The sequence below is a fragment of the Xiphophorus couchianus genome, chromosome 16, assembly GCF_001444195.1.
Source record: "Xiphophorus couchianus chromosome 16, X_couchianus-1.0, whole genome shotgun sequence".
Classification (NCBI taxonomy): domain Eukaryota; kingdom Metazoa; phylum Chordata; class Actinopteri; order Cyprinodontiformes; family Poeciliidae; genus Xiphophorus; species Xiphophorus couchianus.
The window spans coordinates 3,222,659-3,248,818 of record NC_040243.1 but is presented as its reverse complement, the minus strand read 5'-3'; the positions used below and the strand labels follow the sequence as shown (position 1 = coordinate 3,248,818).

The 26,160-nt window shown below is 39.7% G+C and overlaps 2 protein-coding genes and 2 non-coding genes across 4 annotated transcripts in view; 3 read left to right on the top strand and 1 right to left on the bottom strand.

The window, feature by feature from the left end:
* Nucleotides 1-5,472: 5,472 nt before the first annotated feature.
* On the top strand, nucleotides 5,473-9,315 carry rpl3 (ribosomal protein L3). Its single transcript, XM_028042541.1, has 7 exons — nucleotides 5,473-5,685; nucleotides 6,274-6,442; nucleotides 6,745-6,880; nucleotides 7,495-7,944; nucleotides 8,021-8,116; nucleotides 8,834-8,953; nucleotides 9,195-9,315. The coding sequence occupies exons 1-7, from the start codon at nucleotides 5,646-5,648 to the stop codon at nucleotides 9,237-9,239; spliced, it is 1,056 nt and encodes a 351-aa protein (XP_027898342.1). The 5' UTR covers nucleotides 5,473-5,645; the 3' UTR covers nucleotides 9,240-9,315.
* LOC114160571 (small nucleolar RNA U83B) lies at nucleotides 7,341-7,430 on the top strand. The gene has a single exon (XR_003598791.1). It is a non-coding gene; the product is annotated as a small nucleolar RNA U83B (small nucleolar RNA).
* LOC114160568 (small nucleolar RNA SNORA54) lies at nucleotides 8,987-9,119 on the top strand. Its single transcript, XR_003598788.1, has one exon. It is a non-coding gene; the product is annotated as a small nucleolar RNA SNORA54 (small nucleolar RNA).
* Nucleotides 9,316-20,773: 11,458 nt separating the features above from the next.
* The window catches only part of cacng2a (calcium channel, voltage-dependent, gamma subunit 2a), a 74,436-nt gene continuing 69,049 nt past the window's right edge, over nucleotides 20,774-26,160 (bottom strand). The window contains exons 3-4 of the mRNA XM_028043090.1: nucleotides 22,455-22,595; nucleotides 20,774-21,509 (exon numbers count right to left, since the gene is read on the bottom strand). Coding sequence (XP_027898891.1) covers nucleotides 20,974-21,509; nucleotides 22,455-22,595 — 677 coding nt within the window. The 3' untranslated portion in view covers nucleotides 20,774-20,973. The remainder of the gene's footprint in view (nucleotides 21,510-22,454; nucleotides 22,596-26,160) is intronic.

Genomic DNA, 26,160 nt, shown 5'->3' with positions numbered 1-26,160 from the left:
TTATTTTTATTATTTCATTTCAGAACATTTTGTATTATTTTGTGAAGCATCCTCTTTTTTTGTTTGTGAACCATATCAAACAAACTCATCCACTGCACCATAAATAATTAAATGTCTAAATTGGACTCTCATCTTATTTTCTGTTAAAGGGGCACTGTTCTGTAAAATCTACTTTTCTTTAGCTTTACATCATGTTATAATGTAATTCCCTCATCAAAAACATTCCTGGGGTGTTGATTTTATTTCATGAAGATTTGAGAAATCCTTTAATCTCCATGGCAACCATTCAGCTAAAATGCCTGAATGGTTGGAGCAGCCCTGCCTTCAAGGTGCAGCTCCTCCTTGGAGCTGCAGTTTCCAACCTTTCCTCCCCCGTTACTCCCTCACTCAACTCCTTCAGACTAGCCAGCAACAATTAGCAAACACCTACTGGAACTGCACATCTGCTGAGCTCATTATACTTCTCAGAGAAATGCTGGTAAAAATGTTGACAAATGGTCAACAGAGGAGCCGTGTTGCAATGACACAAGAACATTTTATAGCCGTTTGTGCTATAAAACTGCACTATTTACCTGGAAAACACATTATACTGCCGCTTTAATATGCTCGGACACACAACTCTGTGAACAGCTTGTTCTGAAATAATCTTTTGTTGTGTTCTGCAGGGGAGTGGTTTCTCTACATTTACAGGGTGGCAGGCTGACGGGATCCAGCTGGTGCTCATCATCACCAATCAGCAAGGGCCTTAAATAGGAGCGGCTTCCCTGAGGCAGATGCCAGATGGTTTCGCTTCAACAGTGGTACACGTTAGCTCTCAGTGCTGCATTTACAGCGTTTAACTTGTTTCTGATTCCTCTCCCATCTATTCCTTCCTCATAAAACCAGCTCTGATCACTTCCTGGTGCTCAGGAATTACCTGAATTACCTGATCCTTGCTGCTCCGCCAGGCCTTGCCTCTGGATACCTCCACAAACACCAGCCAGCTGCTGCCTGTCCACCCTGGAGTCTCCTGCTGCGTTTGGTGTCTGTAGTTGTTGCTTTCCTTTCTAGTCCTGGTAACCTCTCACTGTGACACCTTTAGTGTCTTCCCCATCTTGTGAAGGGCGTTTATGACAGTCATATAGCTGAATGATGCAGAGTGAGAGACCATTTAAAGTCCTGGAAAACCTTTGCAGGTGTTTTGTGTTTCCACAAATTACAAATTTTCCCACTATTCTAATTTTCTGAGAAACTGGAATAAACAATAAACAAGAATTTGAAATATATCCCTCTATGTATGATGAATGGGTTTTATGTTCTGAAATGAGTGACAAAAATATAGATTTTTTTCACAAACGTAAAAAAAATTTTTCCCAGGTTTTTACAGGAGGGCCCTTTTTGTCTCAGGGGCTCCAGTCTCATAATCCTAACAGTCATATTGGTGTTATTCACAAAAAATTAAAGACATTTTAGGGATTTACTGCAGATAAACTTCTTTACTGCTGTACACCAGATGCATCCAAATTCACCCACTCATCCGTTGGTAGAAGTAAAAGCTACACTTAGGTTGACCACACCTAGAAAATACAGTAGAGGAGAAACGAAAGTAAAATGAGCCAAGTCCATGTTTGGACTTCCTGGAGGTTTTTATAAGAGGGAAGGTGAGATTCAGGCTGCACTCTGAGACGGACACGGACAGAGGTAAGTCAGGATACAAACTTTAATATTTCTCTAAAAAGGTTGATTTTAAACAGGAAATATCTTCAACTGATAAGAAATATAAAATTGAGTTTGATATTGTGCTTAAAAGATCTATCGATCAATCAATCAATCAAATTTTATTTGTATAGCACATTTCAGCAGCAAGGCATTTCAAAGTGCTTTACATCATATCAAACACAGAAACACAATGCAAGATAGAATCAATAATCAAAACATGATTTTAAGTCAGGTTCCATCAATAAATTTGTAATTGATTAAGTTTCAAATACAATCCTAAACAGGTGGGTTTTTAGTTGAGTTTGCATCCATAAAGGTTTACCTGTTACACTCCTACTGTGTTATATGGAACAACATACCTGTTGCTATTTTCATTCCCGCTCACAATCACACAGTTTAAAACGATGTAAACAGCATTTTAATGGACTTCTGGCACAAGGCTCCCTACACGTCTTTCACTGAGTTTTGCTCTGAGACTCTGTCGTCCCTCACGGATTTTTGTCCAATTTCAACATAGAATCAACAATCAGAACACAACACTAAGTCAAGTTCCATCATTAAATTTGTAATTGATTACGTTTCAAATACAAACAGGTGGGTTTTTAGTTGAGATTTAAATGAAGTCAGTGTTTCAGCTGTTTTACAGTTTTCTGGAAGTTTGTTCCAAATTTGTGGTACATAGATGCTGAAAGCTGCTTCTCCTCATTTGGTTCTGGTTCTGGGGATGCAGAGCAGAACCAGAACCGGAAGACCTGAGAGGTCTGGAAGGTTGATACAACAGCAGCAGATCTTTAATGTACTGATGAATCGATGAAACTTTTTCACTGGGTTAAAGAGAAGCAAAAATCAACTGAATCTGTGATTTTGTTCAACTTTAAACACAATTTCATTAAACTCAAAGATGAAATGCTTTTTATAAAGTGAAGCGGTTTTTCTCTACAGACTCTGAGTTATATAAAACTATGACAGGGGGCAGAGTTGCACTGTTCTGTGTTTTTTAAGGGGCACTGTCATGTAAAATTGACCATTTTGAACTTTACATGATGTTACAATGTTATTCCCTCGTCATAAACATATTCAGAGCATTGCTTTTATTCTTTCATGCATGTTTGAGAAATCCTTTAATCTCCATGGCAACCATTCAGCTAAATCGCCTGCTTGGTCCTAGCCCCGCCTCCTCAGTGCAGCTCCTCCTCAGCGCTGCAGTTTCCAAGCTTCAGCGCTTCTGTCTCACGGAGCAGCACTCTCCCACTCTGCTCCTTCAGACTAGCCACCAACAATTAGAAAACACCTGGTCATCATCTGAGATCATTGCAGGAGCTCCTTCTCAGTGCAACGCAGTTAAAAATTTTATCAAAGGGTTAACAGAGTCATAATGTTGTGATGACTTTCTGAAGGTGTAATTTCAGAAAGAGCAGAAATTTTAAAGTGACAGAGGCCCAATTTCAAGATAATAAATGGCACCATGTGACTGGAAAACACATAATATTGCCTCTTTAAATGAAACTTAAAAAACCATTAAGAACAATATTATTATAAAACAGGGCAGTAACTAAAACAGTCATGGAGTTTGAGAAAACTAGAGAGTAGAAAACTCTCCTGGTATGACTTCACAATTTGATTTGATAAAACAGATTCATAGATTTAAATGTTTCACATCCTTTTCTGCAGGGATTCTGACGCTAACATGAGCAGGGTACAGTGGGTTGAAGATGACTTTGCCCTTCCTTTTGGAGTATCTCGATTGATTACTCCACAGCCGGTGGACGGCCAAACCTACATCATGTATCATGGCACCACCACCAGGAATGCTCAGGAAATCTATATGAACGGTTTCCGTCAGTCTGAAGATGGGATGCTTGGCCGTGGGGTCTACCTCAGCAGAGACCTGCAAAAAGCAAGTCGCTATCCTATTGATCATCCTGTATGGGATAAGGTGGTCATCGTGGTTCAGGTCAATGTGGGGAGAGTGACAGCAATTAATTACCAGAACCACCCTCTGCAGAAGACCTGGCCTTACTGTGGGTATGACACCGCCTGGGTGCCGCCCAACTGTGGGATGACGAAGAGCGGCCTGGAGGAGGACTGCGTCTGGGATCCTACTCGAATCAAGTTCCTTTACTTAATTAAACCCATGATATTCCCAGGCTAGTCCGACTCGGACAGCACTGATGAATCACTCATCACTTGTTTTAAATGTTGTATGTTTGGATGAAGAAAATCATGTTTTACTGTGTCAATTTGACCGGAGAAATAAAGTTTTTAAAGTTTAAAGTTGTGACTCTGATTCTAAATTAAAACATTTCAGTCTCTGATATCACTTAAAGACCTGCAGTTGCATAAGTTTATTTTAAAAGTTACTGAGTTATGAGCCACTCAGACATACCTCCATGACTCCCGAACTGCTAGTCATTACTTCTAAATGAAAATATTATCGAGAAGTTAATTTATTTTAGTAACTGAGTCAAACTCTTATTAAGATTAGATACATATAGTTTGGTTCAGAAGCAATAAATAACCAAAGTTATTTATTTTAACTGGTTAACTTTGGTGATTCTGGATTGTAATGAACATCCAATGTTCAATATCTCAGAAGATTCAAATATGATATGAGATAAACAGAAAAAAGATATTTTAAACTGAAATGTCAGGCATAGTGAGATTCTTTTACAAACAGATTGTTCTACACAAAGTGATCTCTGAGATTGCAGTAAATTTTATATTGGGGTATCAGATTAAAAAGACTGAATTCAGGTCAAGATTTCTTTGTTTTGACAAGTATCCATGAATTTATATTTGGATAAAATTATTATCCTCACTCGTGGCAACATATTAAATTTGGTTGTAAGTGACAAAATGTAGAAAAGTTCAATTTGAATAATACTGGAGTGCAATTTACCCCCAAACATAGTTTAAATGTTGGAAAGTGTGATTTTGGATTAAACCAAGTCCAGAAAAATGCTTGTTGTTTACGGAGGATAAGCAACAGCAAATAAAGGTGCAACTTGAATGCTTTAAAAAAAATATGTAAATGTTTAATTACATTTTTTTTCGGAGGGTTGTGGATATGTGTGTCTGTTTGGTTGTTTCTTATTTTGTTCTTTTTGCTTTCTTTGGACCTTGAGTCTGAATTAAAGTTTCTATCTATGACAAAATGAACGACTGATATTTTTGCTGCTGTCTAATACAACAGCGACACCAAGTGGCTACACGTAGAAAGTGTTTTGAAGAGGCATAACATTTTTAGAAAATAGTCACGCAGATTCTCGCGATAGTTCCTGAACTATATATTGGTAGTTTGCCTCGTTTCAGGCCTCTTTCAATCGGACGGGAAACGAAATGGTGAGATGGTTCCTTTGATTGTTGCTCATTAATAAATCCATTGCTAATCTTATCCATCGCTCATAGTTCCATACATAAGAACACCTAGAGCGCCTTTGTGTTGGCGTTTGATCATATTTTTGTATAAATTTCTTATGGTTTTAGTAGAAATGTTCAACTTTTTGTAGCGCATGTGTAGACAGTCCGCAGGCTCTGGATCCAACATGGCCTCGTAAACCAGGCCGAAAGGTTTCGTTTATAACAAATAATACCCCTAAGCATTTAGCTTGATTCATTTTAGAAATGAAAATAACATTTTTGTGTCAAGAATTGAAAGCTGTGATGTTAATTTTAACTAGTTGCATGTAGGCTAATGGCTAATAGCATGCTAAAGCCGGTTTCCCGCACCACTTCAAGAAATGTAGGTTTATAATGTTAACAATTTCGAAAGCTAATTATCCTTTACTCAACAGTCCCACCGTAAGTTTTCGGCTCCGCGACACGGATCCCTGGGCTTCCTGCCCCGCAAAAGGAGTCGCCGTCATCGCGGTAAGGCCAAGAGCTTCCCGAAGGATGACCCCAGCAAGCCGGTCCACCTGACGGCCTTCCTGGGCTACAAGGCCGGGATGACGCACATTGTCCGGGAGGTGGACAGACCCGGTTCAAGTAAGCATTGTTATTGCTAATGGCACTAAATCATGAAAGGTATAAATTACGCTTAAAAACTGGTAGTGGTTTCCAGCTGAATGCTACAGTAAAACGACCATTTCACTACTTTTATATTCAATTATTTTTAATTGCACTTCTGATCAGTTATAGTTAAAATGTTTGTGTTTAATGAAAGGTTAAATTATGACCTGATGACCAGAGGTTTTCTTTTCTAGTTTTACAAATGAGGTTTGTTGGATGAATACTTTACTAAATTTAAAAATGGAGAGAATTTATCTTAATATTACAATAATTCTTTTGACATTTTTTCACCCAGCAGTTCTGTTATGTTTGAATAGTGAAATGATTTTTTTCTGGAAGCATTTGTTGCAGAAACGTTAATTTCTTTTGCTTTTGATGAAATATTTCTCATTGCGTTTAAAAGCGCCAGAGTTCTGCCAGTGATGAGACTCTCGACGGGCGGACAGAACGGGTTTATCCCCCTTGCTGAATGTCGAGTCCTGAGCGCAGCCGATCCCGTCAGCGCGATTAAATATGGAAATCGGCGTTAAGAGATAAGCATAATATGTTTTTATTTCAACGCAGAGGTCAACAAGAAGGAAGTGGTGGAGGCCGTGACCATCGTGGAGACTCCGCCCATGATCGTAGTCGGGGTCATCGGCTACGTCAACACGCCCCGCGGCCTGCGCTCCTTCAAGACCATCTTTGCCGAACACATGAGCGACGAATGCAAGCGCCGCTTCTACAAGAACTGGTGAGCGGCGTCTGTAGTCGGCCATCTTTGTTTGTTTGAAGCAGATGTTGGTCGCCAGTGGGGACAAAGCTGAGTGAGTCTAACGTTGGCGGCGATCCTACGGTAGCTCCGCTCGGGTGCAGCGCGCCCCGATGAGCGCCGGGCTCCGCTGGCCGGTGGAAAGTGCTGCTTAGAAACCGAGCCATGAGCCGAAACGTTGGTCCAGCCTGGTCTGATCGGGCTTGGGAGCTGTGCACCGTGCTCCTCCGCTGACCCCTGCAGGGGTCATGAGGGGCCGGCGCCAACCTCTGCTGTGCTCTCAGGTATAAATCCAAGAAGAAGGCCTTCACCAAGTACTGCAAGAAATGGCAGGACGACGAGGGCAAGAAGCAGCTGGAGAAAGACTTTGCTGCCATGAAGAAGTACTGCCAGGTCATCAGAGTCATCGCCCACACACAGGTTGGTCTCCAGGAAACCTGGTTCTGTATATTACTGGGTTGGACAGCGCCGGTTAGCCACTGCAGCTAGTGCACAAGTTCTATTAATGATAAAGTTGCGCAACTTTAAACGATCAGTTTTTAAAAAAAATTTTATTTTTTTTAGCTAGGACGTTTCCACGGTGAGGTGAGGGGATTTTTCAGCCAGATAGAAATAAACTTATTTTGTGAAACTAAAATGGAAACATTTGTTTTCTTTACATTGGTCACATGATCAACAGCCAGATATTACTACTGGCAGAAACGACAAAGATGACAACAGGAAGTAGTAGGTTTTAATGATTTGTTCATATGTCCATTTTTTTCACATTCTTGGGGTAATTGTGTAATTTTTACGACTTGATGCTTAGCAATGGCGCACATTTACATGACGTCCAACCCAGTAATATATACTTAAATACTCTGAAAGAAAATCCCTTTCCTGTCGGTGATGAGACCACGGAAACCGCGTCAGGCATGGCGCCCGATTCTTATGAGGAGATCTTCCATGCTGCCTTCCTTCTGAGACGACGCGGCGTTAAACCGCGTTGTCTGCGCTACAGGAAGTTCATGCTAACAATCTACGTTTCTGTGCAGATGCGCCTGCTGCCTCTGAGGCAGAAGAAGTCCCACCTGATGGAGGTGCAGCTGAACGGCGGCACCATCTCCGACAAGGTGGACTGGGCTCGCGAGAAGCTGGAGCAGGCGGTGGCGGTCAGTACCGTCTTCACCCAGGACGAGATGATCGACGTCATCGGCGTCACCAAAGGTCACGGCTACAAGGGCGTCACCAGCCGCTGGCACACCAAGAAGCTCCCCCGCAAGACGCATCGTGGCCTGCGTAAGGTGGCCTGCATCGGCGCCTGGCATCCGGCCCGTGTGGCGTTCTCTGTCGCCCGCGCCGGTCAGAAGGGCTACCACCACCGAACAGAGATCAACAAGAAGATCTACAAGATGGGCCAGGGCTACCACACCAAGGACGGGAAGCTGATGAAGAACAACGCCTCCACAGAGTACGATCTGACCAACAAGAGCATCAATCCCCTGGTAAGAGACGCTCGCTTTCCTCTGATCAGACCGTCTGAAACTTAAGTCTCTCAGTCGGCTCATTTTCTGGTTTCAGGGCGGGTTTGTTCACTACGGAGAGGTGACCAACGACTTCGTCATGGTGAAGGGCTGCGTCGTAGGAACCAAGAAGAGGGTGCTGACTCTGCGCAAGGTAAGGAGGAAATGCTTTATTTTTCTTTTAAGAAGTTATAAAAACTGGACTTGGTGGTAAACTAGGTTTGACCAAATGTTTTGGATTTTGAAGATGTAATTTTTGGGAACATTTTCATCAAACTTTTCCATAGTTCAGAGTTGATTCCTGGGCGGCCATTTTGTTTTCTAGCTTTTATTAATTTGGACTTTGATTTCAGGCCAACTTTATAACAAAGTCTTATTTTGTTTTACATTTCATACAAGAATATTGTCATTATCAGAATGATGCAGATGTAAAAATAAAATTTAAATGGGGAATATTGAGGCTATCGCTAACTGCTGCTAACTTAACCTAACTAGCTAGCTGGGCGATGTGGCTTCAAAATAAAACCTCTGCCCCCATACTAAATCAGATGTTGTTTTTCTATAAAGAAAATATAAATTGCAGAAAATATCTTTGAAAGTGGCTATTATTTCAGTCATCTTTTCTGAGTAATGCGACAGTATTGGGCTCAGGCTGTGATCATTTTTGATGACAAAATAAGTCATAAGCAGAATAAAGATGCAGTTTTACCTGAATGTTTTAAAATAACTAGAAACTGCAAAAGAAAAGCGATTGCTTGTTTTTTTTATGCAATAAGTGTAAAACTTTATTCATAATGGAATTTAAAAGGTCTCAAATTTTGAGTTGATGAAACGCCTGAAACTAAAACATGTTGTTTTTTTTTTTCTTCAGTCTCTGCTGGTGCAGACCAGCCGCCGCGCTCTGGAGAAGATCGACCTCAAGTTCATCGACACCACCTCCAAGTTCGGCCACGGCCGCTTCCAGACGGTGGAGGAGAAGAAGACCTTCATGGTGAGAAGCGCTCGGCCCTCGGTGAACTTCGCTCTGCACTGTTCGTAACCTGGTTCAGCCTCCAGTGTGAACTCTGGGTTCCATTCCAGTGCCACAGTGACCTCCAGTGAGGCAGGGGAGCCGGTTCCGCTCGTGCCGGCTCCCTGTTCACTCTCTGGGAACACGCCCCGCTCCGAGCCCGGACCGGGTTCTGTTTTGTGGACGTGAAACTGACCGGCATTTGTGTTTTTGTTTTCCACAGGGGCCGCTGAAGAAGGACCGCATCGCCAAGGAGGAGACGGTTTAACGTCTGCTGTGACGACGGGAAATGTCACTGCTGCTCTGCAGAGTTTAATAAAGATCTGGAAAGAAAAACAACTTGATATGGTTTCTTTTTTATTCTTTTTTTAACTTAAGATTAACTGCGTACACAAACCAAGGTGCCCTGAAACGTCTTAAAGGGCCATTGTATAAAATCAATTTTTAGCTTTACGTTATAAAATTAAATCCTGGAGAGTTGCTTTGATTCTGTTTGAGAAAACAAAATCAAAGGGAAAAAAAAAACTTTAAAGATTTGAACATGATTTGTTTTGTTTTACTTCTGCCAAAATGAATGGTTGGACTTAGCTCTGCCTTTGAGGTGTAGCTCCTCCCCCACTTGGCTCCTTCAAACTAGCCAGCAATTAGCAAACACCTAAGTGGGACTGTGCATCATCTGAACTCATTATAGGAGCAACTTTTCAGAAATGCTGGCAAAAATGTTAAAAGGTTTAGTAGAGAAGCCATGTTGTGATGACTTCCTGATGGCAGAGTTTCAGAGCAGTTGGAGAGACGAGCATAATATAAAAAAAATCATACCATATATGTATTTACGCATGATTTACATAACGTATCTGAATGTAAAACATTTTAGATAATACTCCAGCTTTAAGCTACATCAGGAACCTAAATGAACCGGTTTGAGGTGGGAAGAAGCAAAACGAGGATTTGTCCGGGTGCACGAATTTCTGTTTGGTTTGGAAAACGTTTCATATTCAAACTGCTTCATCCAACGTTTGATTAAAAGCTTAAAATTGAAAATATATAGTTGAAACCAGATATTTTCATACATTTAATGAGACGACCAGAGTAGTTTAATTTGCTCAATTACATTTGAGAAACTTTTTGAAATATTGTACTTTCAGAAGTATTTTTACCATGCTTTGCTTTTTACTTTGAGGTAATTCTCTTATGAAGTATCTTTTGGATTTTATACACACTGAATGATAAACATGTTTTAGCCAAAAATTCACCAAACACAGACACACCTGCAGTTTTTTTTTTAGTTTCATAAGTTTTTTTTTATTGAAAGAAACTCAGAATTGATTTAACTTTTTTTTTGCTTGATGTTTTTTTTTTTTGTTATATGAATTGTAATTGTTCTTAAAATACCAAAATTTAGACTTTTATAAGTTGGTTTCTCTGAATTTTTAAATATTAAATGGGTGATCGTTTGATCAGTTACTCAGCACTTTTTACCAAATACTTATTTAGTCGTACTGGAGTAATTTCTTTAGTGGCTACTTTTATAAATATGTTGAAGTAGCGTTATTCTTATTTAACTACAATTTTTTGTACTTTACTCACCTCTAAATACAACATGCACCTTTTCCCCTTCGCTCCAGTTAAATCAAACTAAACTTTTCGTGTTTTGTGTCAGAATTAGTAAAGTGATTCCAGCTCCTTGATATCGTGTGAAACACCGCCCTCTGGTGGCGCGATGAGGGAACTGCAGCGCTGCTGCTGCAGGAACGCTGTGTTCATGAACGGAGCTGGAATACTAATGCAGCGCTGCAGAGAGGGAGACTCACGTCACGTCCAGTTTCATCTGCAGGACGTCTGATTGACCTGTGGAGCGAAATGCTTCCTGCTGTGTGTGACACGTTTAGATGGCTGTAATGGTGAATTATTGTCTGGCAGGAAGAAAAAAAAAAAGATAAATGCTTTAAGGAGATTCTTACTGGACCGTTTCTCATCATTAGAGTTCCAAACATTTCAAAAGGTACAAGTTTCAAACTATTTGTTCATTTAAAGAATAAATGAACAAATATTTAATTTATTCTTTACATACTTTAAAGGGACACTGTTAGGTAAAATTCACTTTTTTCATCTTTCCATCATGTTATGTTATTCCCTCATCAAAAACGCACCTGGAGTGTTGTCTTGAATCTTTCAATGCTTGTTTGAGAAATCCTTTAATCTCCATGGCAACCATTCAGCTATAACCCTGGGTGGACTTAGTGGACAGCTCCTTCAGACTAGCCAGCAGCAATTAGCTGAACATCAGCTGAGATCATTATAGGAGCTACTTCTCAGAGCAACGCTGGTAAAATCATTAAAGGGTTAACAGAGAAGCCATGTTTTGATGACTGTGAAGGAGGAGCTTCTTAAAGAAACAGAAGCCCAATTTCAAAGTGTTAAATCAGAAAGTTTTTTTGTTTTATTACAACTTAAAGCAATATAGTTACTTGATTGCGCTATAAAATGGCAATATGTGGCTGGAAAACACAACACGGCCTCTTCCTGCCCCTCTGGAGCAGGAGCCGGATCATGTGTGATAACGGTCCTGAGTCTGAAGTCGTCCCTTCCTGTCAGACGCACAGCCACTTCCCCGGCCGCTGCCATCGTGCCAGCCGGACGTCCGCGGTGCCAGGAAGCACGCTGACATGCGTGTGTGCATGCAGAGCGCTCACTCTCACCCTCATCCACACGAATCAGAGTCCTGGCTCTCCGCTCTGCTGGCCCAGCGTGTCCCCTCGTTACCTGGCTGCCGTCCCACTAACAACAGCTGCTACCACGGCTCTGGATTGGAGGTCCCTCTGCAGGGCCACGCACACACACACACACACACACACACACACACACACGCAAAGGTTTGTGTTTCTGTATTAGGGTTAGAACAATTTCTGACTTCTGTTCCGTTTTCTAAAACCAGATTTAGACTTAATCTAAACATAAACGTTACCCAAAAAGTGTTGAATTTCCCCCCCAAAAACGACAGAAAATTTAGAGATTAATTTCAGAAATTTTCTAGAAAAATAAAACAAGGAAACTTCTGACTTCCAAAAGTCAAAACCAAAACATGTCTCTTTTCCAGAAGCCAATGCATAGAGCAGTAAAACCAGCTGACTCAGCTTGGATTGCTAGGTAACTGGCAGAACTCTGCTGGGGTTGCTAGGTAACGACCATACTCTGTATGTATTTGGGACGTTACATACAGCTTATTTTCCATTTAGCTTGCTACCAGAAAATGGCTGGGTGTTTTTTAAGCACTTGGTCTGTTTTTAGAAGCAGCTGAAACCCAAATGAAAACATAAAAATGTACAAAATGTGACCTTTGCTCAGTAGGTCGCCTTTAATCCTTTAACGAGACGTCGTCCTTCAGCTGCCTCTGCTGAAGGCTTTATGTGAGGTGAGTGGGACCTTGAAAATCCTCCCAGTAAATCCAGATTTCTGCAAAGAGCGCTGAATATTATGCAGCAAAGTTCCAGAGAGGCTTTTCAGCCGGACACCTAAGTGGCCCTCAGGGGCCTCCTCATTACCTGCTGAAGTGGAGGGTTGGAGTTCTGGCTTAATTACCGCCCGCCGCCGTCAGCTGAATGAAAGCGTCACAGCCCAAGGACACGGGAAACATGCGACGGTTGCGGAAGCTGCTGTCCATCAGTTCTGCAAAGCCGGCTGCTTTCATCGCAGCTGACTGCAGCACAAACGGAAAACCAGGAACAACGAGACGAAACCTTTTGACCACAATCTGAAAAACTGAGACATAAATGAGCTCATAGGCTGCTACTGGAGACAGATCAGAAATGAAATGAGCATTTAGCTGAAATATGAACTGGAAGCTATGTTAGTTTGTTAGTAATTTAAATATTTAGTTTCTAACTATAACATTTATAAATGCAGAGTTGGGCAGTAACTAGTTACATTTACTAGAGCAACGTTTTGGAAAAACTTTACTTTTAGGAGGATTTTTACTACGCTCTACTTTTTACTTTTACTTGAGTAATTTTATTTTGAATTTCTGAATTTCTGTATTTTCTACCCACTGAATGAAAAACAAACATGTTTTAACCAACGATTCACCAGACACAGACACACACCTGCAGTTTTTGTTAAAGTTTAACCAGTTTTTTATTGAAAGAAACTGATTTGGAAACATTTCTTTTGCCTGATTAATTTATTTTTTTTTACTAATATGAATTATTGTCATTTTGGTCCTCAAAATACCAAAATTTCCACTTAGCTTTATATTTTGGTCTGTCTGATTATGTAAATTTTAAATATTAGATGATGATAATTTGATTAGTTACTCAGTATTTGAGCAGACTTTCTACCAAATACCTTTTTAGTCTTCCTCAAGGGATTCCTTACTTGAGTAAAAATATGTTGAAGTAGTTCTACTATTGGGTACAATTGTTGGGTTCTCTACTTGAACATCCATTCCCCCCTCTCAAGCTAAATAAACCAGAATATTGCTGTTTTTTAAAAGTTTTTTACCGTTTTACTTCACAAACGTCTCCCAGGTGAACCAGATGTTCTCTGCTGCAGACATCAGTGAGTCCAGGCTCTTCTTTCCCCCCACTGCAGCTCCTGCAGCCCTGCATCAGTATTCCAGCCCCGTTCATGGACACAGCGTTCCCTGAGCTGATGGAGGCAGCAGCAGCATCCCTGCGCTGCTCCGACCGCACCACCAGGGGGCAGAGTGCTTCGCTCTTTCTCCTTCACACATCCAGCAGAGCTGTGTGTGTTGGAGCTCTAGACTATTTTAATTCCTCCTCTTTATCTCTCTCTCTTTTTAAATAGCTGTCCTCTTTTCAAAGCTGGATTTAAAGGCTTCAAATTATCTTGACTCGACTTTTCATGCTCATGTAAACTCACTGGAAGGACAGGGAACAGATATTGGGTTCATTTGCACATAAATTGAGATATTTTGAGTTGAATTTTATTTCCAGACCAGTCCAGCAGGCTCTGTAGTGACTTTGGTTTTTTCTAAATATAAACGTTACACCATGAGAAACAGAAACCTGAAGCTTGACTCCTGTGTTGGGTGCATTCACACCAGTCACGTTTAGTTTGCTTTAAATAAACGACAGTTTGTTTGTTTTTTTCTAGAAAGTTCAGTTCTTTTGGGGAGGTGTGAATGTGCAATCAAACTCTGGTCCGCCTACAAACCTGAGTTTGGTTCGGTTGAAGAGAACTGTGGTACGGTTCGAATGCATATCTGAACGCAGAGCAGATTGGAGACCGCTCCAAAAGCAGGAAGTGGACTACAGCACAGGGCATTCTGGGTAAATACAACCAAAACAAATACATTAGCCTAGCGCTAGCGGGAAAAATGACTTGTAATCTGTTGCCAACAACAAATCTGACGTCACTCTGTTTTTGTTAACATTTTATGAAGAAGGAAGTTGCGCTCAATGTTTTCTTCAGAGGTTTTTCAGTCATTCCCTTCATTGGTTCTTGGTGCAGCGCCCCCACAGGCGAGGAGGGGAACAGTTTTTTCAATAGGTTTGGTTCAGTTGACTCAGGGCAGTGTGAAAGAGAACCAAACCAACTGAAGAAATAAAATAAAATAATTTAAAACATACTTATATGTAATCTGAGAAAAACATATAATTCATGCAAAGCCTTCTATTCTGTTTTATCGCTGACTGTAAGTTTAGTGGAAGGAGAAACTTCACCCTTGTCTTTTTCACTCTCTAAAAGATTTTCTTCCTGGATTGCCCTCTTTCTTTTTTCACTCCGTCCACCCTCCCGTTTACTCTCCCCACAGCATAATGCTGCCAACACCATGTGTCACAACCGTTATGGCACTCTTGCACTTTCTTCCATTTATTTTCTGTGTCTCTTCATGATTTATAGTTTTCTTCTTGCCGTGTATAAAATGTTTGTTTTGTAGCTAATTTGCGCCTGCATTTCTGTCTGAGCGTTTAGTCCAGTGAGGTCACAGTAAGGGCAACGTTAGGTTTGATGTGAGGTTATGCAACGCCGCAGCGCTGCAGGCGACAGAAAAGCCGGACAGTGAGAGAACGCCACCGTGTTCGCGTTGAATGTCCTCAGCAGTATCTCTTCCTGCGTGGCTCTGATCACACAGCACTGCACGCTTTGATCGCCACAGCAGCAGGAATGGAAAGGGAGGAAGAGGAGGAGAAAAAAGGAGGGGCAGAAAAAAAGATGGTTATTCAAGGTAACTAAAGCTCAGATTGCCAAATTTTAGAACCTTTTCACAAATTCTGGTTCTTTATTTCTAAATATTTAAGATAAAATTACACGTTTCAGACTTAAAACAATGTCAGATACACCATTTTTTGCTAACTTAATATCTAAACATCCCTGTTTTGCAGGGGCAACCCCAGAGTGGGAGCAGGGAAGGCCACAGCCAATGAAATGAAAAATATATGTACATATTTACATATATATATAATATATAGAAAAAATTATATTATAGAAAACAGAATATATGTATATACTTAGCTAAAAAAAATATATATATATAAAAAAAATTGGTGGTGGAAAACATTTTTCAAGTCTCCCCGCTTTCCCCCCCTTATTGACAGCACTGCTAAATACATAAAAATAAACTGTTTAGACAGATAATCCAAACACCAAACCTTGTGAGCCCTTCATGCTAATGATGAGTGGATAAAAGCTTCTCTATATTTCTCAGGTACCAACTCTCCTGACTCCAAACACTTAAACCTGATCCACAAACTGACGTGACAAAATTATTTTAGTCTGACTGTGTGTATCAGGTTCAGTATCATACGGTATGTGAGAACTTAGAGCCGGACGTTAGGAAGGGAAAGCTGTCGTTTCAGTGGAGCAGAAAAATGTTGCAGAAAAACCTCCTGTAGCAACAAAATCCCCCCACAATCCAGTGTTTCTTTTCCAAAGTTATGGCAGTAGGACTCGAAAACGGCCTTTTCTGAAGCTTCTCTGCAGCATAAAACAAACATTCTCACTGTCCACATGCAGTAAACTCAGATATTTGATGGCTAGCTCTGATATTTTTGGATTACAGCTCCCAGTGGTCGTTTACAATGTGTTATCACCATTTTACAACAGCAGGCTGAGGCCATGATTTCTGCAGAGCACACAAGGCTTTACATCTGTCAAGTCAGCTTTTATTTTTATGGGAGCGCTGATGCCAATATTCTTTAGAGCTAACTTGCTTTTTTATAATTTCTGTCTAAATTCATTCACTCTGTGTCCTACTACGGGATTAAAATCGTGGTTTTCTATCCGAGTACACTAACTTTGACAATAGGCTATATGCTGCATCGGTAAACAAAAAGGTTATATGGTTGTAAGTCTTTAAATTATAAGTCAGGTTTTTATTCTTCTCTGCATGTGCACCACATTATTGTCAAATCAGATCATTTCTTTTAAGATGCTTTACTGTTTCTGTCATGATGTAGAACCAAAATAAATAATAAAAAAAAACAATCAAATGCTAAAAACAATCAATTTAGTTAAATAAAAACAACAAAAATATTTGCAAATCAATAAAAGTACATTGGAAACAACCAAAAGCAATGTAAACTACTAAATAATGACCAAAAAGTAGTAAAATAAGGTCAGGTGTTTCCACGTGGTTCGCAGCTACTTATTATTTCAGTACCAGTGCTTTCTAATTATTCTGGTGAACTGTGTACTTGAAAATGTACTAATAAATGAGTCATTTTTATGACATAGTACAGTAACTACAGTGCAGTGAGAAAGTACTTCTCCTCCTTAGGATTTTAGCTTATTTTTTTATTCCACTTCAATGTTTTTACACATGAAACGAATTATATCTACATTAGGCCCCCGGTATTTACAGGTTTTAGTGTCCACCGCCTGCGAACAGCTAAAACAATCTGAAACATTTATAATTACCTATTTTAATAGTTCAAACACAGAATACACTGTAATATAAATTGATATGGATAATGGAAACTGTTAGTGTTACCGCAGAAGCTAAGCTAATATCCCTGTTAGCTTAATTGTCCTTATTTTCGCCTTTGGGGGTTTCAGCCAATCACTGCCAAGGACACAATGGCGTTCCTGGATTGGCTGCTTTGGAAACGCCAGCCAATAGCGTGTCAGGTTGCATTACTTCTTTGTATTTTAGCTTCACAAAACGCTATTAGTCATTTTTACCATTAATGAATGACTGTCATATAGCTAAAAGAATAAAATAGGACACTTGTTATACAAATTTCATATGACTAAATACACAGAACTTATTCCTGTGTCTAAAAATATTTAATTTATTCCTCATAAAGTGATTAAATGTCGGATTTGTTTTGTAAACACTGATTCTACGGATTCTACTCGTTAAATTACAATCATGTTAAAAAAAAGAAGTAAACCCTTTTTACACTCTGGGATTATCAGAGTGGACATAATAAAATTGATTTTGTTTTTACCAGGTTCTAAAATTGTTTAATTTTATCCCTAACTGTATAAAAACACACAGCAGATTCCACAATGTTATATTTTATTAAACTAAGCACACCCTTACTGCTGCCACAGGATTTAAGACAGGAAGTAGATTAAATACAGTTTATTAACTGATGAGTATCAGTGCGAACAGCTCTGTAAAAGCAGAAGGTTGGGCAGTCTGACTCTTACTACACTGTCAAGGTGGAAAAAGATTAGAAATGACCTGAGAGAAGCAAATTATTTAAAGTTTTTCACTGTACTGCGAGAAGACTGTCAAAAAAAAAAAAAGAAGACAGTTGCCTGGAGTGAACATCGCAGCAGATTTTCCCCAAGGTCAGGCTGTTTAATCCTCAGATGTCCAAATCAGATTCTGCAGGCCTCATTTAGCATAGGTGACCTAAAATGCTTCCTTGAATAGGTTAAGATTGATCCATGGGTGATACTAAACATGGTTTTGCACAAAATCATTCTTAAAAACTGAGATTTTAATCTCCTCAGTTCTGTCTATGTTGAGCTGTTTAGGGCCTTCTGTCACTTTAAATCCAAATAAGCTGCTCCTGGCCATGCCCCCCCAACTCAAAGTTTACATTCGCACAAGAAAATGGCTGCAAACAGATGTGCAATTATACAACCTTACCTCTTTGAAAAGCAGAAGTGGGGCCTTCTGCACACCCAACAAGAATACAGAAAGTGGTTTCTGGATGGTAAGTCAACAACAAAACTCTTGACTTTTCCAGCCCATACAGCAGTAAAACCAGCTGACTAAATGTGCTGGAGCTCCACTTGTGTTGCTAGGTAAGGGGACGGAACTCTGATGGGGTTGCCAGGTAACGGAAGAGGTTTTTGAAACGACTCAATTTTCATACATCAGAAAACATAAACTTATTGCCAAAAAACGGTTGGGTGTATTTTTAATCAGTTTGGATTTTTTTTTAGAAGCAGTGGAGATGCAAATGGAAGCACAAAAATGTATAAAATGTAAATTTAACATAATCTGTCCCTTTTAAAAAGAATATTTTATGTATTATATATTTTTAATTTGTAGTTTTGCTCTTGCTGAATCCCAAATTTCATGCATTAAATGTGAAAAAACACGTTTAGATGTTTGTCTCACACCAAACATTCAAGGCCTCCATCAGAGGTCAGTGGCCAAAAAATAAAAAGGAGCAGAAATGGTTTTATGTCTGATTTCCAAAAATATTAATGCAGGAGCATGTTTGCAGATTTGAAGAATCAACAGACAGTTAGCAGTTAAAGCTGAGGGAAACGGAGGTGTTGTTTGGTGAAGTGTGTAAGAGACACGCAGAGAAACGTGATGATTTGTTCCCCCTGGGGTTCGTTTTTTATTCATCAGGACTTGATGCATCCAAGTATAGGATCATTCGGTTTTTGGCACCTTTTAAAGATTTCATTTTCAATTTGAACAGCACATTAAAAATGAACAGAAACAAAGAAATGACTAAGGCTGTGTGAGTTTTAAAAATAAAACAAAAATACATACATACGTTTATTTATATATTTATAAAGAAACCAACCAAACAGTTTTAAAAAAGCCGTTTTGTTCAATGTAAATTGTTTGGCTTGTCTGACAAATGTAATGAGATAAAATATGCTAAATAATAGTAATAAAAAATTTATTATAATAAAACCACACATGAAAAGATTAATACTTTAAACTCTAGCGTCTTTGCTTTTTTCCCCTTATAATGATTAACCTTTAAAACTTAAGTTTCTCAAGAGCAAATTTGCTGTAATTTTATAGCATGCAATTAATTTCTGAAATTGTGAGTCTCTTAGCTTTTCTTGTTCTATTTCATATTAAACTTGTTTTTGTTTTTATGTCTGGCGTCCTCTTCTTTTTCTTCCCCTCTGCTCCTTCCTTTTCGTTTTGCAGAAATCGCGGTTTGGAGTCAGTGGCTGCGTTTCCATTACAAATGGAATATCTGTGTCGATATTTTGCAAATGTCAAAAAAACTGCTGTGTTTCTACAAAACACAATTAAAATCACACCTGCTTTGTCTGCTCATGTTGACAAAATACACATTTCTCAAATTTGGTGTTTCTAATAAGTAATAAATACAATTAAAGTCACATGTGAAGAAGTTTTGCGCAATAAATTAATTAAAAACATGCCACGCCATCATCCTTCAACTACTTCCTGTCATCTTCTTTTTTGGGGTTTCTGCCAGTAGTAACATCTGATTGTTTATCATGTGACTCGTGTGATGTGGAAAAATTGTTTCCATTGCAGTTCATAAAAAGTTTTTTTGAAGTTACCTTGTTTTCATTAAGCAAATTTATTTTCGTAATTCCAGTTTGTTCAGTTTTATATCAATTTCTATTACTACTGTGCACAAAACCTTCAGTATCCCACTGATGTAAAAAAAACACAATTTTGCAAATGTGCTGTTTCCATTAACTAAGAAATGCAATTAAAATCACATGTAAATAAGTTTATTCACACAATAAGTCATTAAAAAATATGCCGCCTCATCATCCTCCATCTACTTCCTGTCTTTGTGGTTTTTGCCAGTAGTAACATCCGGTTGTTGATCACGTGACTTGTGTGATGCAAAAATATGTTCCTATTGCAGTTTTGCGAAATAAAACAATTTTATATGGCTGAAAAAAAAACATCCTAGTGCAAAAACTGTTTTTAATGTGTTTTTTCAAAATTGCATATTTATTTCTAAAATGTCAAATTGTGCTATTGTATGGTCAATGGAAACGCAGCTATTGACTCATTTTCTTGGCTCTTTCTAATAGGGGTTGGAGGTTCAACACCAACACCCCCCGAGAAAGAAAGAGAGCAGAGACGGAGAAAAAGACGAGAAGGTTCTATTAAAAGAATATATAATACTCTACTGTTGAATGCCTGCGTCTGCTGCTGGCTCCTAAAGGACCTTCGCTTGTTCTTGACCTTCGAATGAAGAGATAGAAAAGTCTTTTCTCGTATTATCAACAGCATTTGGTTGAATTTTTTCACTTTTTTTTTTCGTTTTTTGCTTCGGTAAAGTCTGTTATCTCTTGATTATTAACGTAATAATTTATTTATAAAAGTAATACATATATTTATATATATATATATATAGTACCTTTGTTAGAGATTACAGATTGGGGTACTTCTTACTGAATCCCAAGCTGTAACAATTCACAGTTTTAATGCAAAAAAATGAACAGATGAGTCAATAAATAATAAAAAAGGGCGGATGTAGCTTAGCAGTACGCTGACTGAGGGGGAGCTCGACCTTTTGCTCCAAACCAACTCAAGGGCAATGAAATCATGGAACTGATTATCTCGTAATGCCCCGCCCTTCCCACCCGATTTTTGGTTCCCCGAATCGTCAAACAAAAATAAAACAAACTTGTCCAAAAGTATGACAGATCTTCACTTACTCGGGACCAGTCCAGTTGAAACTCTCTCAACAATGGCTATGGAAGTCATGCATTTCAACAAAAATAAACAAAAACAAAACAAAATGTCTATAAACATGGAAATCCAACTTCTCCGGGGGGGCGTACCGCGCCCACAGGGCGTTCCCGTGTCTCCAGGGTCGCCGGACCTGTTCGGACTCTCATACCGGCGTGGTGCGGCGGTTCGCTGTGTTGGTGTGGCTCGAGTCTTTCAGGTCCTTCTGGATGCAGTTGTGGACTTGGAGGAAGTTGTGGTCCCTCTCGGAGTTGTAGGTGGCCGTGGGCGTGCCAGACGACTTGAGGGTGTCCCGGGGGAGCGTGTACATGGAGATCTCCGTGGACGGCAGCGCGCTGAAGCCCTTGAGGCCCACGGGCGAGGTGTCGCGGGAATGCGACGGATCTGTGGAGCGGGAAGAGGAGCGCGAGCGGCGCCGGTAGCGGTAGCGGTAGCTGGGGATCCGTGTTATGGCCGAGCCTTGGAGGTAGTCGGCGGCGCGCGCCCCTATTCGCAGCTGTCGATGGCGGTCGATGAACATGTGCACGGCCAAGACGCCAACCATCTCAGCTATTATAAATGAAAGGGCACTAAAGTAGAAGGACCAGCCATATGAATAGCTGTTCTTCTTTGAGTCGCTTTTTGAAGGGTCCCCCGCATTGGCTGATATGTACACGATGATCCCGATAATGTTGCTCAGACCTGGCAGGACGTTGAGGGATCATCGTCAATCATGAGTAGATTAGAAAAAACAGGGAAAGAAAGAAAAGAGAAAGCATCAGCTGAAAACAAGTGGCAAGTGATTAGATTTAAGACTTTGTATGAAAAATAAACAAATGTTACCAAGTATTTTTGGTCTAGTTTCTAGTGCAAATATCTTAGTACACTTGAAACAACAGCAACAGAGTACCTACCTATCAACCAACCAACTAACCAACCAACCAACCAATTTACCCACCAACTGACCAACCAACTAACCAACCTACCAACCAAACACACAACCTACCAACCAATTTACCCACCAGCCAACTAACCAACCTACCAACCAACCAACCTACCAACCAACCAAACACACAACCAACTAACCAAAATATATGAGCTTGTTTAAAGTCCATAATTTTTTAATATTAATGAAAAATACTAGATCCACTGACACTTATAATGTGGCAAAATGTCTTGTGGAATAAGTGAAATAATCTGCCAGTGAAACTAATACTTTTTATAACTCTAACATAAATCTCATGTCTTTCTGAATAGTTACTTGTACGTTTGTTTTGTCTTATTTCAAATGTACTAACATATTTGCACTAGAAACTATACCTTGGCACATCGTAAAATGTTGTGTTTTTACAGAGTTATTTTCTAATCAAATGTTCAATGTCATGCCAAGACCAGAATGTATTCTTCAGTTTGTTAGGTTTAGTCATAGAGAATATTTTGACATGGCAAATGTTGATGGATAAAAAGGAAAGTGTGTCAGGGACACCATATTTTTAGAGATGACTCCCAAAGGGTGACGTTTAGCCTAGCAACAAGATAAAAAAACAGAATACAAAAGATGAAATGGTTTAAAGCTCCAGTACAACAGACAACCAGAAATCAGAGTCTCTCATCCACCCTGCCTCACTTTGCTTCTGCCTGACTCACCTGCAGACACAAAGAAGATCCCTGCACTGAGGATGATGTTGTGGCGTGACTTGTAGAACTCACTGGCAGCTATGCACAGGCCTCCCATGAAGAGTAGGATAACGCTGAGGATGGGGAAGATGCTAGAGGCTCGCACCGCACCTGGAGGAAACAGGAGGACACGAGCAGCTGCCATCACAAATGTTCACAAAACGTCAACAGCTGTGTTTCCATTGACACATAATCTCCTAATTTGACATTTTGAAAACAAATTTGCTTAATATAAACAATTTCAATTTCAAAAAAACTTGTTTTTTGATAAAAAGTTTGGAGCCAGGATGAGGTGGATTTTTGGCTGTATCAAAATTGGTTTATTTTGCAAAACTGTAATGGAAAAAGTTTTTTTCATATCACATTAACAACCAGATGTTGCCACTGGTACAAACAAAGTGGTAAACGACAACAGGAATCAGTTGGAGGATGATGGTGCAACCAATTTTTTATTGATTTATTCCGTGAACAAATATATTTCTGTATGATTTTAATTGTTTTTCTTATTTGATGGAAACACAGAAATTGCAAAACTGTGTTTTATTGGCATTAGCAGAAAACCAGCTGCGTTTCCATTTACCATATAGTTGTACAAGTTGAAATTTCTAAAATAAATTTGCTCAATGGAAACAAGCCAGTTCCGAAAAAACTCATATTTTTTTGATAAAACGCTCTAGCGCCAGGATGAGGTGTTTTTTCTGGCCATTTCAAAATTGGTTTATTTCACAAAACTGCAATTTAAACACTTTTTTGCATCACACCATCACAATTTATTGTTGAAAAGTTAAATTGTGCGATAATATGGCCAATAGAAACACAGCTAGTGATAAAAAAAAAATAAAAAAATTGTTGACAGTTGATTCAGAGCTCAGTCAGAAGGAACGGTCAAAGAAAGGAGGAATAATCGGAGTCAGAAAAGCTCGTTAGGATCTACTTTAACGCTGGATCTTTATGGGAAAGTACATCCTAATCAACACCCCATCAGGTCTGTGAAAGACTCCATCAACACTGTGGAGTCAGTGTGTTTCCCCACAGCAAGCCTTATGTAACCACCGCTCTCACGTCTCTGTGGTTCTGAACAGTTCTGCAGGAGATGCAGACAGCCGGTCGTTTCCAGGACCAGAACCACTTTAGCAAAAACTGAGTTTGAGTTCAAGAACCTGCATCTGAATATTTGTACTAATTTTTGCAGTTGCACTTATTGCAACTAATTGGAAAGTGTTTTCAGTGGAAAACATTTCTTGGGTATTTCTTATACGAAGAACAATATTTATTTGTCTTTACAATTTGAGAGGTTGTGGGAAGTAGAGATACTTTTCTAATACAGAGAATAAAGTCATAATGCCACGATTTAATCTGCAAAATATTATCACTTTATTATGGTAATAATTTTATTCTCGTAATTTTATTTTTTCATTTTATCTTAGCAGTGCCCTAAAATTCTGTTTTAAAACATAAAGTTACATAGAGATTTTGGTATTTTAAAGATCAAAGTGAAAATAATTAATATAAATAACAGCTACAAAATAACATAATGAGGCAAAAGAAATGAGTCTGTTTTCAAGTTTCCAAATTCTTTTTGTGAAAAAAAACAGGGAATTTTCTGATTTTCAGTAAAACTCAGATATTTGCAATTTTATTATTATTTTATTTATTTCTGAGATTAATCCGATATTTTCAGATTTTTTTTTCTCGCAAATTTTAAACTTTTCAAACTCAGTAATTTCTTTGTTTTTTTCTGGAAAATTTCAGATAATTTCTAGGGAAAATTTACTTATTTTTTTTTCTATTTACAATGGCTCTAATACACCATCGTTGAACAAAACATCAATCAATTCATATTTTAAGTGTTATGATGCTTCATAACAAAGAACAGCTTGGTAAAAATACTACCAACAGAACCATTTTTCCAAAACATAAATGTAACTAGTTACAACCAAATTCTGCAGACATTTTGCTGACATCGTGTCGGTCTTTTCCTGGTTTTCGGTTCCTTCATGTGAGGCTCTGGCATATTTATCGGCCCGACTGCAGTGCAGAGAAACGCTGCCGATGTCCTTGAAACCAAACGGCGTCCTCACCGCCAATTATGAAGAAGCAGAAACTAGGAGTCTGGTAGAATGATACTTTTGAGGTGAAGCCAGGGTTAGTGCAGTGTCAGGTAAAATCAGGGTCTGCGGCGCAGTCTGGAGCCATTCAGAAGAAACTGTGTGAAAGTGTCCCATGCAGTCACCTCCTGTTTAACATGTGCACTTAAACTTTCATCAGGGTGGTTAAATTTTCACCACTTCATCTCATCTCCCCATGCAGTTGCCTGCCTCAGCACTTTTCCCAGTTTCTCCCCCAAAGTGCTGACGCCGGGCCGGGCAGCTCATGCTGAACTTGGCTGCCTGCAGCTCCACAGGGACCAGCCGGGGGTCCCCAGGGCCCATCTGCCTGCCGGTACCTGCTGACATTCATCACTGCCTTCCTCGCTTTGCTCTTTACCCCGCGTTCGTTTATCCCCAGAACCTGAAGGCATCATGGCGGCTGCGAGGGGCGGAGGGAAAGTCACCCTGAGCTCACAGGTGAGCTGACAGGATGCGGTTAACAGCTGGCTGGACTCGGGAACTGCTGGGCTCCCAACTTCAACACACAGAAAACTTAAGAAGCGGTGCTTAAAAGGAGACATGTTTAAGTTTTTATACTTCCATTTGGCTTCTAAAAACAGCCAAAGCACTTTAGAAACACCACCCAGCTGTTTTGACAATAAGTTCATATTTTTTTGGTGGCTGGAAAATGAGCCATTTCAAAAACCTCCTGAATGTGATCAGCAGGCACTGCCCGTTACCTAGCAACCACAGTGGAATTCCACCCGTTACCTAGCAACTCAAGCTGAGTCCCAGCATGCTTGATCAACTTCCATCAATTTCCATGTTAAAAGTGAAATAATCTACCAATGGAACTAGTACTTTTCATCAATATTAGAGTTTTATTGATTCAAAACAAGCTCCCATTTCTTGCTAATAGTTAGTTTTGTCTTATTTCATGTGCACTAAGATATTTGCACTAGAAACTAGACCTAAAACACTGTAAGGTTTTGTGTTTTTGCAGTGTAGTTTGTTGTTAAATGTCCTCAGCTCAGCAGTCACCTCTCTGCTAATCACAGCACTCTGGAGAGCCTCCCTTTCATGGCTTCAGAAACACAAAACGCTGTGAAAGTCGTCTCCATCGTTAGCTGCTAGAACAGAGGTCACAGCTTTCATTTGGAAAGAAAATGACAGGATTTTTACACGGCGTTTACGGCCGAGTCCCAGGACTGCAGCGATCCGAGCCACCCTCTGCCTCAGTAATGTCACCCTGGCAGAGATAATCGCCGTCCAGCAGGACTCTGCTGCGCGCCGCGAAGCTGGAACCGAGGTACGACTAATGAGCGTCGCAGTCACTCAGAGGAAACGGTGACGAGGTTTTTATGGCGATTCAGCCCTACTCTAAATGTAAATGTGATCAAACACAGATATTTTAGGGAATAACTAAGTACACCCAGCTGCTTCCATTAGATTTAAGTGTGGCCAGGAAAATGGAAGCACATATATTCACACAAATGTAAAAAAAATAAAAATAAAATGAAAACTTCAAAACAAGAATAAGTACAGATTAGAAGGGTGTAATCACCAGAGCTTGGAAATAAATTCGG

Excerpts from the sequence above, each read along its gene's own strand:
- rpl3 (XM_028042541.1), top strand. The coding sequence starts at position 5,646 with ATGACGCACATTGTCCGGGAGGTGGACAGACCCGGTTCAA. Across the intron at positions 5,686-6,273 it reads GGTGGACAGACCCGGTTCAA|AGGTCAACAAGAAGGAAGTG; the intron begins GTAAGCATTGTT and ends ATTTCAACGCAG. Across the intron at positions 6,443-6,744 it reads CGCCGCTTCTACAAGAACTG|GTATAAATCCAAGAAGAAGG; the intron begins GTGAGCGGCGTC and ends CTGTGCTCTCAG.